The sequence below is a fragment of the Arachis ipaensis genome, chromosome B5 (genome assembly GCF_059453495.1).
Source record: "Arachis ipaensis isolate K30076 ecotype BB chromosome B5, ASM5945349v1, whole genome shotgun sequence".
Taxonomy (NCBI): Eukaryota; Viridiplantae; Streptophyta; class Magnoliopsida; order Fabales; family Fabaceae; genus Arachis; species Arachis ipaensis.
This window is the reverse complement of record NC_142440.1, coordinates 149,321,693-149,339,063: the sequence shown is the minus strand read 5'-3', so window position 1 is coordinate 149,339,063 and position 17,371 is coordinate 149,321,693. Positions and strand designations below refer to the sequence as shown.

Below are 17,371 nucleotides of genomic sequence, written 5' to 3'. Positions count from 1 at the left end.
TCTTAGTTTATTAATGATAGGCCGAATAAGTGACTAAAAAAATTAGGCCTAATAAAAAATCTTCTGTAATTCAAAATACTCTCACAATGTCAAGCATTATAATTAAATTAGGATGAAGTTCCTGTCCAAAAAAAAAATAGGATAAAGTTTAGACATGCCAATTAAAATTAATTATTTATAAGGGTTAATTTTTGAAATGGTTTTTGAAACATCTTTTATAAGTCAATTTGGTCACTTTAAATGTTTAATGTCTCAATTTGATTCCTGAAAAATATATGATATGAGTTAAGTAGGTCATTTCATTAACTTCTTGTTGATACGTCACACTAATATGTGAGATAAAAATATGTCGTGTATCACTTTCTTAATATGTCATATGGTACTTAACCATAACAAGTTAGAAAAATTAATTTCTCTTATGTTAATATTTTTTAAGAATCCAATTAAGGTGTTGAATTTTTTAATGATCAAATTGATTCCTAATGATCTTTTAAGGATTAGTTCGAAAACTACACTTTTTAATTTAGATATAGAAAGAGGAATGGTGTAGGACATAGTTATGGAGTGTATGGGTGCTTTACGCAGTTGTGGTGTCAAGAACAAATCGGACCCTCCGATTTGTGTTTAAAAAATTTAAAAAAATTGCATTACACAAATTGGACCGTCCGATTTGTATTTTAAACAATTAAAAAAATATTTAATATTGAAATCGGACCATCCGATTTTTGTTTTTAAAATAAAAAAAATTTAAAAGTACAAATCGGATCCTTCGATTTTCCCTTCCATCCGATTTGTGTTCATAATTTTTTTAACGAAGAAATCGGACAACACTTTATGGTTCAAAAAAAATTATCCCACATTCATGTCTAGCACCACCCACCTCCATACCCATGCACAACACATACAGAATTTGCATATCCAAAAAAATGAGCGCGAAAACTAACCTTTGTTTATCCATATATCTCTTTTTCTTATTATTTAAAAAAAAATCTACATGACCAGCAAATATTATTATGTTTGACCCATAATAATTTGCGCTCATTTTTACACGTTTTACACACAAAAAACATATAATTTGTATCTATATTTATCAAAATTTTGCATATATGAATCAATATAGTTTATAGTTATACATATACTTTTCAGAATTTATACACATAAACTAATAAAATTTATTTGTTAAAAATAATTTTGTGCTTGTGCTGGCCAAATAATGACACAAAATATTAAAAATTGCTATCCTCAAGAGTTTCTCTTAAAAAAAAGGAGAAAAAATTGATGGATTCTGATACATGTTATGTAATTAGGCCACTATCATGAGATTATAAATACAGAGCTTATCATACTTGTGTTTTGTGTGGAATTTGTAATATGATGGAAGCTTCAAATCAACAAGTTGAAAAATGGAAGGGCAAGGCCAAAACAGAAGTACTAGGATTCAAAGTAGAGCAAGTATGGCCTCTCTTGGAAGATTTCTTTGGCCTTGACAAGTGGTTCCCTACTCTCTCTACATGCCTTGCTGTCGAAGGCATCTCCGGCCGACCCGGCTGCGTGCGCTTCTGTGCCGGATTCAAGACCCCTGTGGATGAACAAGGCAAACAAACTATAAATTGGACTAAGCAGAAGCTTTTGTCCATTGACCCAACATTGCATACATTTAGCTACTCAATCATAGATGGAAATGTTGGATTCTGCTCCTACATTTCGACCTTGAAGGTGACACCTAAGGAAGATCAGGGCTGCGAGATTGAGTGGCTATATGAAGTTGAACCTGTCCAAGGGTGGCGGCCGGAAGATCTCGATCTTTTCATTGGTTCGGGTTTGCAGGTGATGGCTCAGAGGATTCAGGGAGCTTTGGAGACCATGCAAGAAGCAGTTAAAACTTGAAGTAATCATGTGAGTGGCTACCAAGAAATGCAATAAAGCTACTACTACTTCTTCAGTTGATGTATCCTTTGTGTGTTCTAGTGTATAACTTTGTTATGAATAAGTACTAGTAGTAATTAGTTGAACATGAATGATTTGGAATTTATGCTGTTTGTTTGAAAAGTTGCAACAATAAAATAGCTATTTGTTCTGAATTTCATATGGTGCTCATCTCTGGGTATAAGGTGCTACTTCACTGGAAACTCTCATTCTTTTTTATCCATCAATTTGAAGGAGTCCAAAGGTTGAGATTCCAATAAACACTTCCACTATGTTTGATGCTTTGATAGTTGGAAGTGAAACAGATTATTTGTGTCTTTTATTTTCTCTAATTTTTAAGAAAAAAAAATATAGAAAATTGACATAAACCTTAAAATTGAGCACATAATTCCTTGGTAAAAATAGTAATGGAAAATACTATACTATATAGTATATACATACTAAAACCAACCACCATGTATTTGTATTTGTATTTGTGTGTATTACTTTATATATTTTTAATGTGTATTCTATTTTCTAATATTTAATTTATATGAGTAATAATTCTTTATATGCATGCAACATGATTGAATTAAAATATTGAGTAATGCTAATAATAATAATTAATGTTGAATACACTTAGTAATGTGAAACGTCCTTTTAAACTGTCTATCCAAAAACCAAAATTATCCCCCGTATGCAAGACTTCGGAAATAGTGGGTATATAAGAACACTTTTGGCTGCTTGAACATAAAAATAATAACGACAATTGAATATGTCATAAACAAATTTCATCGTGAATTACTGATACAATTTGGTGATGTTAGACATCAAGATATATGGGATTTCAATAAAGATTTGTCTCACCAATTTGGTCTTTTAGATGAAATGGAGTAGGCATCAATGGGTCTGAAAACCCATTTCATATATGACGAAGTATTGTTTTAAACTTTTGGGATAAAAAAATAAAATAAAAAAAAGGAAATCCAAAATCAATCAAGATTAAGATCCAATTTAGTTACGATATAGTTACATGGATGATATTTTAATCATTATCAAGTTTGACTGATTCATAAAACGATGCACTCAAAACTTAATTCATGTGACGATGGAGAACAAAATTGAACATTAATCCAGCAAAAGAAAAAATCAGGAAGATTTTACTACCATTATTATTGTTTGTTTGGCAAAAAACCAGACTATTGCAGCAAACTTGCTGTGTCTGTCATCAGTGTATGACACTCAATAAGATACCTAAAACTAGGAGAACACACAAAATATTTGAACTTCAAAGAAATTTGTTATTCTGAAATGAATATTCAAGTGAAATGTATGAAATTGAAATAGAAAGGATATAAGAACTGAAATCAACATCTTTCATCTGGGTATATCTATATATTATGAAACCGTAGCAAATATTTCGATTCAACATCAAGGAGTCCAGATTTTTAAGAGACTACTTACCATCAATAGGCAAATATCTACTTTAAAACATTCCAATTCATGATTTCATTTGACATATAACTCAATCAAAAGCCATAAACATTTTAGAACCAGAGTACAGAGACATTTTAGAAAATTCCAAGTTCAAACACAACCTAAACCACCAGTTGGAATATGTAGGAGTGAACTGACCAGCCATCAGAAATTGACATCATTTGATAATAATCTACTTAGTGGCCTCTTTCGAATCCAATGCGAGTCCTACCAGAACCTCCCTCATAACCATCCCGCATTGAAGATCCGGCACTTGCTCTCATTGTTCCTCCACTACCAACATTTTCCATTGCTTTCTTACCACTCTTGACGTCTGTCAAGAACTGATCCAGACCAAATGGATCAGCTTCATCTTGATTCTCAAATTCAAGAGGCCTGTCCCTGGGTCCAGACCTTTCAGAAGTCCCCGCAAATCCTCTATCAGGCTTGAATCGATCCGTCTTCCTAATCTTCTCTAACTGCTCATCTGCACCGCCATAAGTCTCATTATCAACATCCTTCTTTGGCCTATAGAGGGTTGAGAGTGTTGGCTGTGCAGTGAACAAGCCTTGGTCATAAACATTGTACTGATCATCAGTGGCAAATCCAGATGATATTCCTTTTTCCTGGTTGAATAGCCTCTCATCATACATGACCTCAGTACCCGCCTTGGTAGAAGCCATACCAAGAGCAACTTTCTCACTTATATCACGATCCCTGTCTCTTGTGATCTTGCTTTTCTTTCCCATAGCAGCATCCTTAGCCTCTAATCGTCTCTCCCTTTCCCTTTCTCTTCGCCGTTCCTCACGGATTTTTTCCCTATGCAGCCGCTCCTCCCTTTCCTCCCTTGACTCCTTTGGATAGTTCTTCTCCCTTTCACCTCTTTCGCGTTCACGTGGTTGCTCATAATCATCTGCCATGTCAGCATCATCCATGGCGCTCCTCTCAGATGGAACAGGAATGGCAGCTGGAGGGGCTACACCAGTTCTCTCTGAACGTGCTTTCTGGGCCAAAGCCCTCAGCTCCTGTTCTTTCCTTTCCTTCTCCTTTAGAAGCATCTCCTTCTGAACCTTGGACCTCATTGCAACTGCTTCTCTAGCCTTCTGCTCTGCAACATATAATGCCTCTGAAAGCTTTGCAAAATTATCATTAATCTGAACATCCTGAAGACCTCTCCCATCAGCTGCAAGACGCTTGTCAAGAGGGATAGTATAACCTTTTGGATTCTTCCAATTAGAAATACAAGGAGGTATCTTCCAATCCTGCTGGTCTTTCACAGTAACTGGCCTCGGAGGCGAATGCATCACAGGCACTGGAGGGGAGCCGGATGCCTTGGGGACACGCTTATGCTTGAACTTTGGAGGCTCAAGTGGATCAACTGGCATCTCAACCATCCTAATAACCCTCTCTTTCGCCCCAGAATTGAAAGCCGCATTCTGCTGTGAAGGCTTATACTTAATATACTTTGTATCAGATGACTGCTTGGGAACATTTTTTGGCTGTGCTGCACTCAATCTCACATTAACTATCTTCTCAAGTGCAGCCTTAGTCTCCTGAGTTGTCTCCTCAATCTCATTTTGCTCATCCTCATCATCTTCCATGTCACTGTCCTCATCGTTCTTCAAAATCTTTGGTATCAGATCCTTCTGTTGTGTGTACACAATCTTCTTAGCATTCTCATTCTGCTTCACTATTGCATCATATGCAACATTCCCATGAGCATCAACTGTCACCGGAAGGATCTTTGAACCTGGTTTTGAGGACTTATTCCTTCCCATGTCAAGTGGGTACTGAGCAACATGGATCTCAGGAAAGGCACCACCATCTCCAAAATCCTCCACCTTGCGAGGAACAAAACCGGCACGCTTCATATAAGACGGCACTGGCTTGTGCTTGATGGCTGCGGCTTTTTCCTCCTCGGATGAAGAGGAGAATCTCTGCTTGAACCATGGATCGTTACTGTGATCATAGTAAGTTGTTGACGATGATTTTGCTGGAGGAAGAAGCTCCTTCAAAGCCACCATGATTCTGAGACAGAAAAATTACCAAAAGATTATCAACTTTAAAATTCAGATTCACGAGAAATTAAAACAAAATTTTTAAAACTCATCAAATTCACAATGGCATAGCCTCAAGGAAAAGAAAACAAAAGAGTACCCTTAAACAGCCTTAAAATTAGGTATAAATCAATAGATAATGCAGCAATACAGAGAATAGGTTTCGCAATTGAAATTCAATAACAAAACATAGCATCACTTAGTACACTAAGCAGAAGACAAAGTTGCAAGGAAAAAGAAATGACAAAAAAAATGAAGAATAAGCAACCAATAATTTCACAGAAACCACCAAAACAGAAAATTTTAAGAAGACGGATAGCTTTAGCGATTAGGACCAAAATCAAATAATCCTAGCTGTTTTATTTGCAACACCTTATTCCCCGCAACAAGAACGGAGCAATCACAGGTACAGTCCACAGCAAACAATTGAGAAGGATTGCTATGCCTTCTCCCTGCTTCATACTCTTCTCCAGTCCTACAACTTTCTCCTAATTAAAAATTTAAGTCTCTATCCTAATTACAAACATTTATTTCTTATTCTCAACAAAAATGAAAGAAAATTCACCAACCTCTTGGCGTGTAAACACTAATTCAAGAGAAAGCAAGTGCAGCAGCTTCTTGATCAGTCTGAATCCCTCTGCTCCAACAATGCAGCAAAAGCCAAGATTCTAAACAAAGTTGAGATAGAACATGAATAAAGTGATAAGCAATCTAGATTTTTGTCAAATATAAGTAACTATATGAGAGTGAAAAAAAAACTGCAGCTTCCCTCCAACTTAGTCAAACGCATATAACTTGGTAGCGAGGGCAATGAGGATGGATGGAGAAGGGGGTAAAAATCTCCCTATGGGGATGGTGATGGAGATCTCCCTGAGGGAGATTTTAGTGTGGGAATGGGACTACATCCCCCACCCCATGGAGATCCATATCCCGAAGATAATTATATTTATATTAATTAATTTAACTCATAGCAACAAATTTTTTTTATAAAGATGCTAATACTTGATGTTTGGAACGTGCTTCAAATGGAAATTGTACAACATCAACAACACTTGTTTTATCTTTAAAGTCTATTATACTTTGTTTAAAATTTGATCATTTCGCATTTAGACTTAATTTATAATGTTTTTTTTTTCAACCAAAGATAGGGAAACTCAAACCGCAACCTCTTAGGTGAGTATGGAGAGACTATGCCATTTGAGCTATAACTCATTGCCCTTAATTTATAATGTGTTATTATATGGGATAATTGAAAAAATATTAAATTTATTTTATCTTATTATACTAGATTTGATATTGTTTTTATTAAATAGGATAACCCCTATGGGATCCATGGGGTTATATATCGCCAGACGCCAAGAGGATTGGGGATGGCTGGACGGGGAGGAAACTTTTGCTGCAATGGGAACAGGGATGGGGATGTTGAGAATTTGTATGGTATGGGGTGGGAAGTGGGATTGTCCCCCGTCCCTGTTTCCTTACATTGCCATCCCTATAACTTGGCACAGAAAGTGGAGGCTAAATAGAATAAACCCTTAGTTAATCAAATCATTAGGTATGACTTAATTGACACACATCCTCTTCATCTATCATCATCAAAGGAGGACACATGAACATATTTGCAAGAGGAAATAAACTTGACAAAGGGAAATGAGATCAGTAGCATCAAATTGAGATAATGTTAACAAACTTATAGTTAGTTGCCACATATTCCATGCTAATTCCAATTTAAAGGCATTCCAACATAAGAAAAAGAAACTAATCAATGGCTCTCTTGGATAGTTTGGATGTCGAGGTTCACGTTCATAATCCTGGGGTACTCAGTAATCACATATAATAGCCAAAAAGACACACTAAAGAAATATTTTTAATGAAACTCTTTATCATTCAAAGCTACCATAGATTCGCTACTGTGGGAAAAAAAACATAATATTTCATGAGGGGCATCAAGTGGAATCAGCATCATGGCAAGAGCCCCTACCACATAAGCAAAAGGCACAAGCCATCCACCTATTGAAGCTAACATTAACACAATAAAAATACCCGAAAAAAAAAAACCCTAGATTGGCGAGATGCAATTGAATCAACAACTCAAAATCATAAATAAATAAAAACTACAACTTTAAAGTCAATAGCATACATTTGATTAATTAGATCAACTTAGCAGGTTATCAACAAAGTTAGTCTTGCTACCTCAAGGATGGTAGCGGCGAGCTGAGGAGGAGAGAGGATAGACGACGGGAGATGAGATCCAACGCAGAATCGGCGAAGGAGAGAGGAGAGACGACGACGACGGCAACGACGGAGCTGGGGTGGCTTTGCGGCGTTTGAAGAGGTAGAGCAGACCGATGCGTGGGTTTATGGAGAACAAAGCTAATCCACGACCACGAAGATACTGGATATTTGATAACCCTATTTAGTAGACGGATTTCTTTTAATTATTTGAGGGCAGAAGGCTGATCTGTAGATGGCGGTTCAACCGGTTTTTTTTTTTTTAAGTGAGGAGTGAGACTTGAATTCCTGAACTCTAAATAAAAATAAGAAATGATGTCATTTGAAGTAGGACTTGTACGCATGCTTCTCTTGTTACTACATTATTATTTTATAATTTATAATTATTAATTTTATATAAAAATAATTATATATAAATTTTTTTTAAATAAATTTAATCTTCATCTATTAAAAATATAAAACAGATTTATATAATTATTTAATTATATATTATTATATTATTAAAAATAATTAATTTTTTTAACTTATTATTTTAAAAATATTTAAATATATAAATTTAATTAAATAATTATATAAAATTCATTATCAGTATATCAAAAATAAATTTTTGAAAAATTCAGTTTCATCGAATACGCGTAGACCAGATTAGCAACCTTATTTTTACAATGATTTTCACTTTAAATTTATTTTGAAAATGGACGTGATTACAAGCACCGAAATAAGGAATTTGACTCCTCTGAAATTGTTCATTTATTTTAGAGAAAAAAGTAACGCAATTTAAACCCTTAATAATATAAATGGTTCTGATTCTCTTAGATAAATAAATACATTAAATATAGGCTCTTTAATAGAATTCGTTGAAAATCGTACGACAACTACAGCAGCTTCCAAGACTACGTAATTTCTTCTTTTTATTTATCTTCTCTCTTTTATTTAGTTTTTTCTTTCTTTTTCTTCAACAACAAAAATATCTTCGATTCTATTATTTCACAACATTTAATTTTCTTTTTATGTTTTATTATCATGTTCTTCTATGATATTGTTGTTGTTTTGGTTATCTTTTTCTTTTTTATTTTTGTTTTCTGTAACTTAAATTTAAAGTTTTATCATAAAAGAGATTAACAGTGATCACTAATAATTTTTCATCTTTTTAAAATCTTGAACAATTTTTTGAAAAATCTGATAAAAAGTATAAAATAAATTAATTTAAAATGGATCAAGAAATGTTTTTTTTATTTTTTATTTTAATATAAAAAAATATTCATATAAATGTACTCAATTTTTTTTAGATAAATGTACTCAATTTTTTTTTGTTTATACTTGAAATAAGAATGTAACTGAGAACAAATTAAAGAATGTTTAGAGTAACTAATGATATGATGTTGATTTAATAGATCTCTAATAAATTGATATTGATATACATTAAATTAATTTATTTATATTTTTATGTGTTTTTATGTGTTTATGATATTTGTTTCATGTCTAATGTTATAGTTTAAATTTAAATGTGTGAATGGTTAAAGAAAATATAGTAACTAAATGATAGAATGAACATATTTTTTTGTTGAAAAAAAAAAAAAACTAAATAAAAGAGAAAAGATAAATAAATAAAAGAAATCACGCGGTCTTGGAAGTTGCTACAGTATTTTCAACGAATCCTATTAAACAGTTTACATTTAATGTATTTATTTATCTAAGAGAATCAAAACCATTTATATTATTAAGGGTTTAGATTGCGTTACTTTTTTCGGGAGCCAAGTACTTGAAATATGAGGTTTTATTGGTAGAACAATAATCTATTTTAATTGCTTACTTTGACCATTAGATGAAGACCACAGCCCAACCTATAACTTCAATCATTAACATGGTCAAGCTCAAATCTTCAGAACAAGATAAGTGCTTTAATTTGCCAATAAAAAGACAATTCATTTAAAAAATAATTAAAGATAAATAATGACACAAATACAAATACTTCTCTGTATACAACCTCCATATCACAAATTGCATTTTTCACAAGCTGCAAACAGAACCGGAAGAAACTAACCTGTACAAGGTATATTGTTGTTATTGCAAGTACACTATGTCCTAAAGTTATTCCCTGATAGTGGTTAACAGTATTATGAATTCCAAGTTATACCTTGATCATACACTCAGCAATCGACAAGTGAGACTTTAAAACCACACAAAATGAAGCCACTAAAATTCCTAGCTAGAGGGGTTACTCATCAGTTGTTAGACTTTCTTAGACAAGTTGTAATTTTTCTTGAGGAACTTGGCGGCTACCTCATCATTCCTATGGCAAAGAACTCGCAAAAGGGTGTTTGGATCTCCCGGGCTCCATTGATCTGGTGTTGGAGGCATCGGGAGCCGGGATTTGACAGAAGAACCATACATTTCCATGGTGAGCTGAATGAATTGCTGAATTATGTGTTCAGTATCCGCATGGAACAAGGGAAGTATGGCTTGCACAGTAGCAGAATGTTTTTCTATCAATTCAACAGGCAATCCATCACCATTGGACCAGAATAACCCAGTCAAATACTTGAAATCTTCCTCTATTATGGCAGAATCTTGCAGAGAGAAAGCCCGTGGTGGCCCTCCGGCCAACAAAACCAACAAGAACCCATCAAAAGAAGCTTGCATTATGTCAACAATTACGCGCGTTCTAACTTTGTCGTGCACTGTTGATGATATGATCTCCAAGTATTGCTCAAGCTCATGAAGGAAAGGTTCAATCCTGGAGTATGAAACTTCTCCGACATATAGGCCATCCCATAGAACATGACCTAGATCATGGAAAACAATTTTGTATGCCATAAACTCACAGATTTGATGGATACCTTCTACAGCAGCAGCTGCTGAAAGCTTGAACTTCAAGTTCACCCCATAAATATCATCATTGTTAGAAGATTTAGAACTACTAAGATTGGCAAGTATCCTCTTTTCCAAAACTACCAACTCCAGGCGAACGCGCTGCATAGTATTGATGCGAACACACAACTGGGGTGTATCAAATGAGTTATCTCTTGTGGCTCCAACTTGAGCTTTTCTCCTCTGAGCTGATTGTAACTTCTCTTTTTTCCGGAACACACCGTGAAACTTTGATCCAGTTGAACACCTAGTCAAAGGAGGCAAAGTTGGGGCAAAAGTATTACGGTCCCCTGCAGATCATGCAAAACAGAAAGGATGGTAAGATGGGGATTAATAAATGAGTTGGTAAATCCAATATCATGCTATGCATTAAATATATACCACAGCCAGCTTTGGCTTTCAAAATGTATTGCTGGAGTGATTTGTCAAGACCAGACATCAATTCAGGAACCAAAACTGCATGCATGGATATAGGCAACAGAAAGAAAGCTTCAAGAGTGTCATCTACAACCCGTAGGACTTCAACAGCTGAAGGAGCCAACCCCTCTTTGTTTGCCTGTGGATTCCATACCTACAGAAAGATGGTGTAACAAATATATCAAAACTTGCCATTGTCAACAATCATGTTCCTTGGTAGTAAAGGAATGAAAGCTTAATAAGTTTTGGATGTCACAAAAGAAAATCATAATTGCTTTGTTCAGAAAAAAAGAAATACCATGCTAACTTGATTAATTTAGAAGCAACCAATATTTCACATACCTCATGTTGCAGATTTCTGTTGACCCATTCCCCTAGTCTTTCTACTCTAATCTTTATCCATGACTTAACCAAATTAGCAATTACAGCCTCAGCCTCATAAGGTTGCATCTCCCTAATAACGGATTTTCCACCATCTTCACTGTCAACAGAATCTGCCACCGCAATCTGCACCAGATCTTTCTCCAATTTGTCAGCGGCCATTAACACTTCTATAGCATCAGGTGTCAGCTCAGTAATACTCTTTACATATTTCTTCAGTTCATCTCCATAACATACATGAAGGGTAGCAACGGCAACACCAGCAGCAAGAGGATGCCATCTCTTTAGATTCGGACTGAACATTGCTTTCTCATTATAAGCCAGTTCAGTAACATGCTGGGCGAGGATAGAAAGAGTGGGAAAAGCTCTATTCTGTTTTCTCGATGAATGCTTGCTGGGATCCAGTTTATCTAATTTCTGCATTAAAGAGATTGAAAAGAGTTAGGATATGCTGATGGCCTCAAAAATACCTATTAGCTTTTTTGCAAATGATGTATGTATATTAAAACATGATACCTGAAGTGGTTGCTAAGGTTCTTGAGCTCCAATACCGTATAAAGATAATTAAATAGCAACATTCGAAATATAATGGAAAACTTGGTAAAGAGAATTTTCAGAAATTTTCACTATAATGGAGCATAACAGATGACTTTATCCTATTTCATTCAGCGGGTTCAAAATACACCAAATACGTTACAAATATGTCAAAAACTCAAAATTGACCACATGTAAATACTGCGATGGAGTAGTCATGTTTAGGGAGTTTCAAGGATGGAAATTACCTGAGCGAAAGCAGCCCGCAAAGATGATCTTATATAATTTTCAACTCTGGTATAGGCTACATCATGATCCCTCTTCTTCCGATTATACTCTGACAATATCTTTGCAGACAATACAGCAATAGAAACAATGCTTTCCATTGGTTCAATATTACCATCATGGAAAGTATCATGGTATGCAAGGAGCCTTTTCTCTGCCCAATTTAACATCAAACTCACTACATTGCTCACAACCTTCGAATAAAAAGGATCTTTCACAGTCTTAGCATCATTTTCAACTTCCGCTAACAGGTTACTGGATGCAAAAAGCAGATCATTTTCCAGTTGACCAGTGGCAACATACCGATGAAATAAGACCCATGAGAAACAAATATTATGCAGCATCTCGTTAATTCCAAGCATAACCCAGGTCTTCTTAATGAGCTCTAAGACCTCATCAACCTCTTCTATCACAGAAATTTCTTCATGTATATCAAAACAAGATCCTAAAAGAGTTTGATAGATCCAGAGGTTCAGCGGAAATCCGTCAGCCCAATGGCATGTCTCTGGAACAGATCCATCAAATGATCTAAAAGCAAGAGATAGAACAACATTTCGGAAGTTTTGCATTGATTCACCTGTCTTTCCAAGATCCATGGGTTTCTCAAATGCTTCACGGATTATACGGCGAAGGCTCTGCGAAGAAGTGTCTGCCTTATCTAATGGAAAGTGAGGATACAAGAGGAGTCCTGCTTCAAGAACCTTCAAATTTCTCCTCAGCCAAGCCTCATAATCTTGTTGACTCGGAAAATCTGAACACTTGAACTGTTGAATTAGTTCTAGTGGAAGAACCACTGATTCCATGCGTCTTCCAAGCTATTTCATGAACAAAGACCTAGTAAGCTATCATTAGTGATCAAATAACTGTAAGGATCCATAATACATATTCATATTTTAAATTTTTGTCCACATCTGAATCAGTTGATGAAAAACAAGCAAGCAATACAAAGAGTGAAATGGATCTTCACATGTCAAATCGACAATACACATAACCAATGAAATGTGCATAAATGTAGGCAACTCATGATGTATATTAGCTTCTTGTTTTTGTTCTTTCTTTTATCTTTTCGGAAATCATTAATCATACGTCATCAGGAAAATGCTTGGCTGTTCTTGTTGCCGTAATCAATCACATTGCTTTATTTAGGGTTGTGGTAATAGAGAAAGAAAAATTACCACTGTGGTTGCACTGCAATTACTACCACAGTTTACAGTTAAAATTACATTCTAGCCTGTTGACGACTTTTGACTAAAGGATTCAGTTATGAAAATATATTTTGCATAAGCAACTGTCCATGGTTAATTTTTGCATCTTATGTTAAAACTAGCAATAAAATCTAGATAATCCAACACCAATTGTTCCTCAAGACAAGTGGCCTGCAATCTTTTTTAGTGTCACATAGGGCTTCCTATGACTGTAATCCTTGCTCTTAACAGTGTTAGGCATGAACGAACTTCTTTTATTACATGTGACAACTTGCAAGCCACACCAGTTCAACCAATGAGTTAGAATCAAGTCGTTACTTCGGGCCATTCTCATGAACAGTATCAATATTATCAAAAGGTGCTATTCACCATTTGGTGAATATCACTCAGCAGTGTCACCATACATCAGATAGTGAAAAGAATAAACAATTAGTGATGAATGACGTGGATTTTAATACCATTTAGTCTAACCCAAGTTAGTCAAAATAAGTCTAAACGGTTTAAGCATAACTTTTCAGCTGCAAAAACAAGAACAACTATCACAGTATCATCAAACAAAAACCACACACATAACAATCTCTTTAATCCCTAAAAAAAATAACAAAAATCACAATTACAGAAATACCTGGCCTGCAGCAATTCTCAACAAGGCACGTCTAATCCTTGAATCACTCTGCTCCGAAATCTTCATCTGCACTCTCACCAACTCCCCTGTCGTAACCGCACGCTTCGCACTCCTCCCACCGCCGCCGCCGCCGCCGCCATCTTTCCTCTTCGTTTTAAGTCCCAACGCCTTCTTCACCTTGCTAGCCGCCGTCGACGTCAGCGACCGGTGCAGCGAGGGAGTCGCCGCAGCAGAAGACCGATCCCGATCCCGATCCCCTCCTCTGTCGGAACTGGATATGAAAGTGAGAGGCTTGGGGCCGGAGCTTCGGCATGCGCAGACGAGTACCTCGTATGCCGTTTCTCGGAGCTCTGATTCCGACCAATTGGAAGGCGGGTCTCCGAACGGTGATGGAAGATCCTCCATTGGGTGCACCGGCATGGAGGTTTTTGTTTTTCGTCCCTGAAAGTTGTGGAAATTGGTGAATAGTCCCTCCCTTCCTTAATGGAAAGAAAAGAATGAATGAAGATTGGGATAACAAACCGATAAAGGGAGCGAGACTTTGTCGTTGCAGGTGCGACCTTTATTTATTATTTATTTATATTTACTTTCTCTTTTTGTTTTTGGGTCCCTGTTGGATTATTCTTGCTTCGGTTTCAAGGTTTCAAGTGTCAAGAGCTTCAGTAATCAGTAGTGTAATGGGGTGCGAGGACAAAGGGAATCTAAATTGCTACTAACTTCTAACTAACTATTTTTCTTATGACAGTACTAATAATGATGGTAAATTGTTACTCTTATCAAAAATAATAATTATTAAATAATTTAATATATTTAATTAATTAAATTATTTAACATAATATATTAATATTTAATTTATTATCTTTATATAAAAAAAATTATGTGAATATTTTCCTCATAATAATAATAATATAAAGATATAATTAGATTTTATTAAAATGAACAACGAGCATTGAGAATAAATTCTTAGAGGAAATTATTTTGATATTTTTTTAAATTAGAGAATAAATTATATTATTGTATATTATCGTGTAATAATGTTAATTGTGCTGGTATTTAATATGCGAAATAAAACTTTTTGTATATTTTATTTGAACATAAAGTATTATATTTGTAAAAAATATAATTATTTAGTGTCTTTTTCAGTTTTTTTATTAATTTAAACTAAAAAAAATTATAACATAATATTAGAATTTTTATGACTAAAAGATTTAGAGTTTTATTTTATCCAAAAGAAATTTTTACTTAAAAAAATATGTTATTATAAATTAGAGAGTGAATTCTTTTAATTTTTTTTCAATTACTTGGTAAAATGTAATTTTTTATTATTTAATATTTTCTCTCACATGTATTCTCTTGATCATATTTAAAGAGTGTAAAGTGAGAGATCACACTTTACTAAATAATTAAAAAAAATTGAAAAATTATATTCTCTTATAACAAGACTATTTATATAATTCTTTATATCAATTTAAACTTTAAAAAAAAAAAATTTTAGGATAACATTTAAGTTAAACTCTACACAAATAACTTACTACATCATTTTTATATATTCTCACAGGACTATAAAACTTGATAAATCTTTGCATAATCTTATTTAATGAATGTTCCAAAAACTTATTTTATCCAAATTTTTAACTGTGTTAAATTGATTAAATGTGTAATTATTTAATGTATTAAACTGTTAATAGCATACAAAACAAAGCTTATATATATGTAACAAAGAAAATATAATTTACCATCTAAATAATAGAGTTAAATAATAGAGTTCTTAGATTTACACTTCTTTATATGTGTCTTTATTTTGTTGAACATTTACATCTTTGTTGTTAGATTAAACTTTTAATGATACAAATATATATCACATAACTGCATAAAACATTTGTGTATCATCAACAATTCCTTTTTTAATGCATTCAACATTAAGTATTTTATTTATAATTTTCTTTTATAGTATGCACATGATTTTGTCTTCCTTTTCATTTGTGTTATATGTTTTATAGGCTGCATTTAGAAAAAAGATTAAAACTGACAGAAACTAAAAAATACAAATTAAATTAAATTTTTATATTATATTTAATATAAAATGTATTGAAAAAAAATGTACTAAAATAAATTATATAGTCAGATCATATTTAATTTAAAATAAATATAAAAATTAAAAAATAAATTTAAAATTTAAAAAATTAAATAAAAATATTTTTTTAAAAAAATATTATTAAAATTTTAATTTTCCTTCCTAAAAATTAGAAAGCCATATGCCCATATTGTCTCTACTGGATGCCAGTGAATCTTACTAGCATAATAACCCAATAATAATTCTTATACGAGGTTTAATTCCTCTGACATGCATATGCATTGGCAATGGCATAATTTTTAGCTTATTTCAACTACAGTAGTTTAATATATGGTTTTGCCTTGTCTTTTATTCCAGGTCCTCATCAATAATTCAACTTTCTCTCTTCTTGTAGTTTTGTGGAGAATTTTGTCATTTACATATTCAAATATTTTATTATATGTTTAACACTTCAACCCTTAACTAATATATATACGCGTTTTCTTCTTTCCAGTTATGGTGTTGTTTAGTTTGTTGTTTACTTGGTAGATTTTGTAGTTAAAATATATTTGATAACAGAAATGATTAACAAAAATACTATATGTATATTAAAATTAGTCACTAAAATAATTATTTATTATATATTTATATATAAATATATATTATTTAATAGTTAATTTTAATATATATTTAATATAATTGATAAATTGTTAAATATATTGAGAGTAAATCAATTCCTCTATAATCTGATTAATTAATTGGGTATCAAATCAATATTATATAAATTCATTATTATTTTTATTTTAAAAATACAATACAAATTGACTTTAAACTAATAAAATAAAATACAGAATAAAAGCATTCATTTGCCTTTTTTTTTTTTTGGGTGACTTTTCATTTGCTTTTATAGTACACAGGAAATTTTCATTTGAGAATGGAACTTCTAATAAAATACAAGCAGCTAAGCTAAGATGAAGAAAGAAAGAATCAAAAGTTAAGTACAAATAGATATCATTAAATTCAGCAAATAGATAAGAACAGTTTATTATGATGAATAATACAAGATAACTTACTTCCAAATAATATATAAATATAATATCATTTTTTAATAGAAAAAAATACAAGAAATTATATTCCCGGTAGGCGGTAGCTAGGTTGGTTGTGTCAAGAAAAGTATTGGTACTTCAAAATAGTTGAGTGGGGTGCCTAATCATAAAGTTGCTATTGATTGATTAATCTCTCTCATTATTATAATGATGTCCAGCCTTGCAACCAACTAACCTATCAATTATTATAAACCAATTACCAAGTATATATATCTGCACTAACT

At 33.2% G+C, this 17,371-nt stretch overlaps 3 protein-coding genes across 5 annotated transcripts; 1 reads left to right on the top strand and 2 right to left on the bottom strand.

The window, feature by feature from the left end:
* Positions 1-1,270: 1,270 nt before the first annotated feature.
* LOC107642136 (lachrymatory-factor synthase) lies at positions 1,271-2,081 on the top strand. The gene has a single exon (XM_016345445.3). It carries the CDS (start codon positions 1,372-1,374, stop codon positions 1,885-1,887), a length of 516 nt encoding a protein of 171 aa, XP_016200931.1. The 5' UTR covers positions 1,271-1,371; the 3' UTR covers positions 1,888-2,081.
* Positions 2,082-3,260: 1,179 nt separating this feature from the next.
* LOC107644419 (SNW/SKI-interacting protein A) lies at positions 3,261-7,945 on the bottom strand. The gene is made up of 3 exons (XM_016348275.3): positions 7,632-7,945; positions 6,008-6,106; positions 3,261-5,409 (listed from the first exon to the last, which is right to left on the bottom strand). The coding sequence occupies exon 3, from the start codon at positions 5,403-5,405 to the stop codon at positions 3,579-3,581; it is 1,827 nt and encodes a 608-aa protein (XP_016203761.1). The 5' UTR covers positions 5,406-5,409; positions 6,008-6,106; positions 7,632-7,945; the 3' UTR covers positions 3,261-3,578.
* Positions 7,946-9,575: 1,630 nt separating this feature from the next.
* Positions 9,576-14,544, bottom strand: LOC107644418 (protein unc-13 homolog). 3 transcript variants are annotated; one of them, XM_088488000.1, is made up of 6 exons: positions 13,989-14,544; positions 12,736-12,973; positions 12,122-12,603; positions 11,301-11,756; positions 10,923-11,112; positions 9,576-10,831 (listed from the first exon to the last, which is right to left on the bottom strand). In XM_088488000.1, exons 1-6 carry the CDS (start codon positions 14,406-14,408, stop codon positions 9,903-9,905), a joined length of 2,715 nt encoding a protein of 904 aa, XP_088344126.1. In that variant the 5' UTR covers positions 14,409-14,544; the 3' UTR covers positions 9,576-9,902. The 3 variants fall into 3 exon arrangements, with proteins under 3 accessions (XP_088344126.1, XP_016203758.1, XP_016203760.1); XM_016348272.3 differs by having other exon boundaries at positions 12,122-12,973; XM_016348274.3 differs by having other exon boundaries at positions 12,122-12,992; positions 13,989-14,534.
* Positions 14,545-17,371: the final 2,827 nt, after the last annotated feature.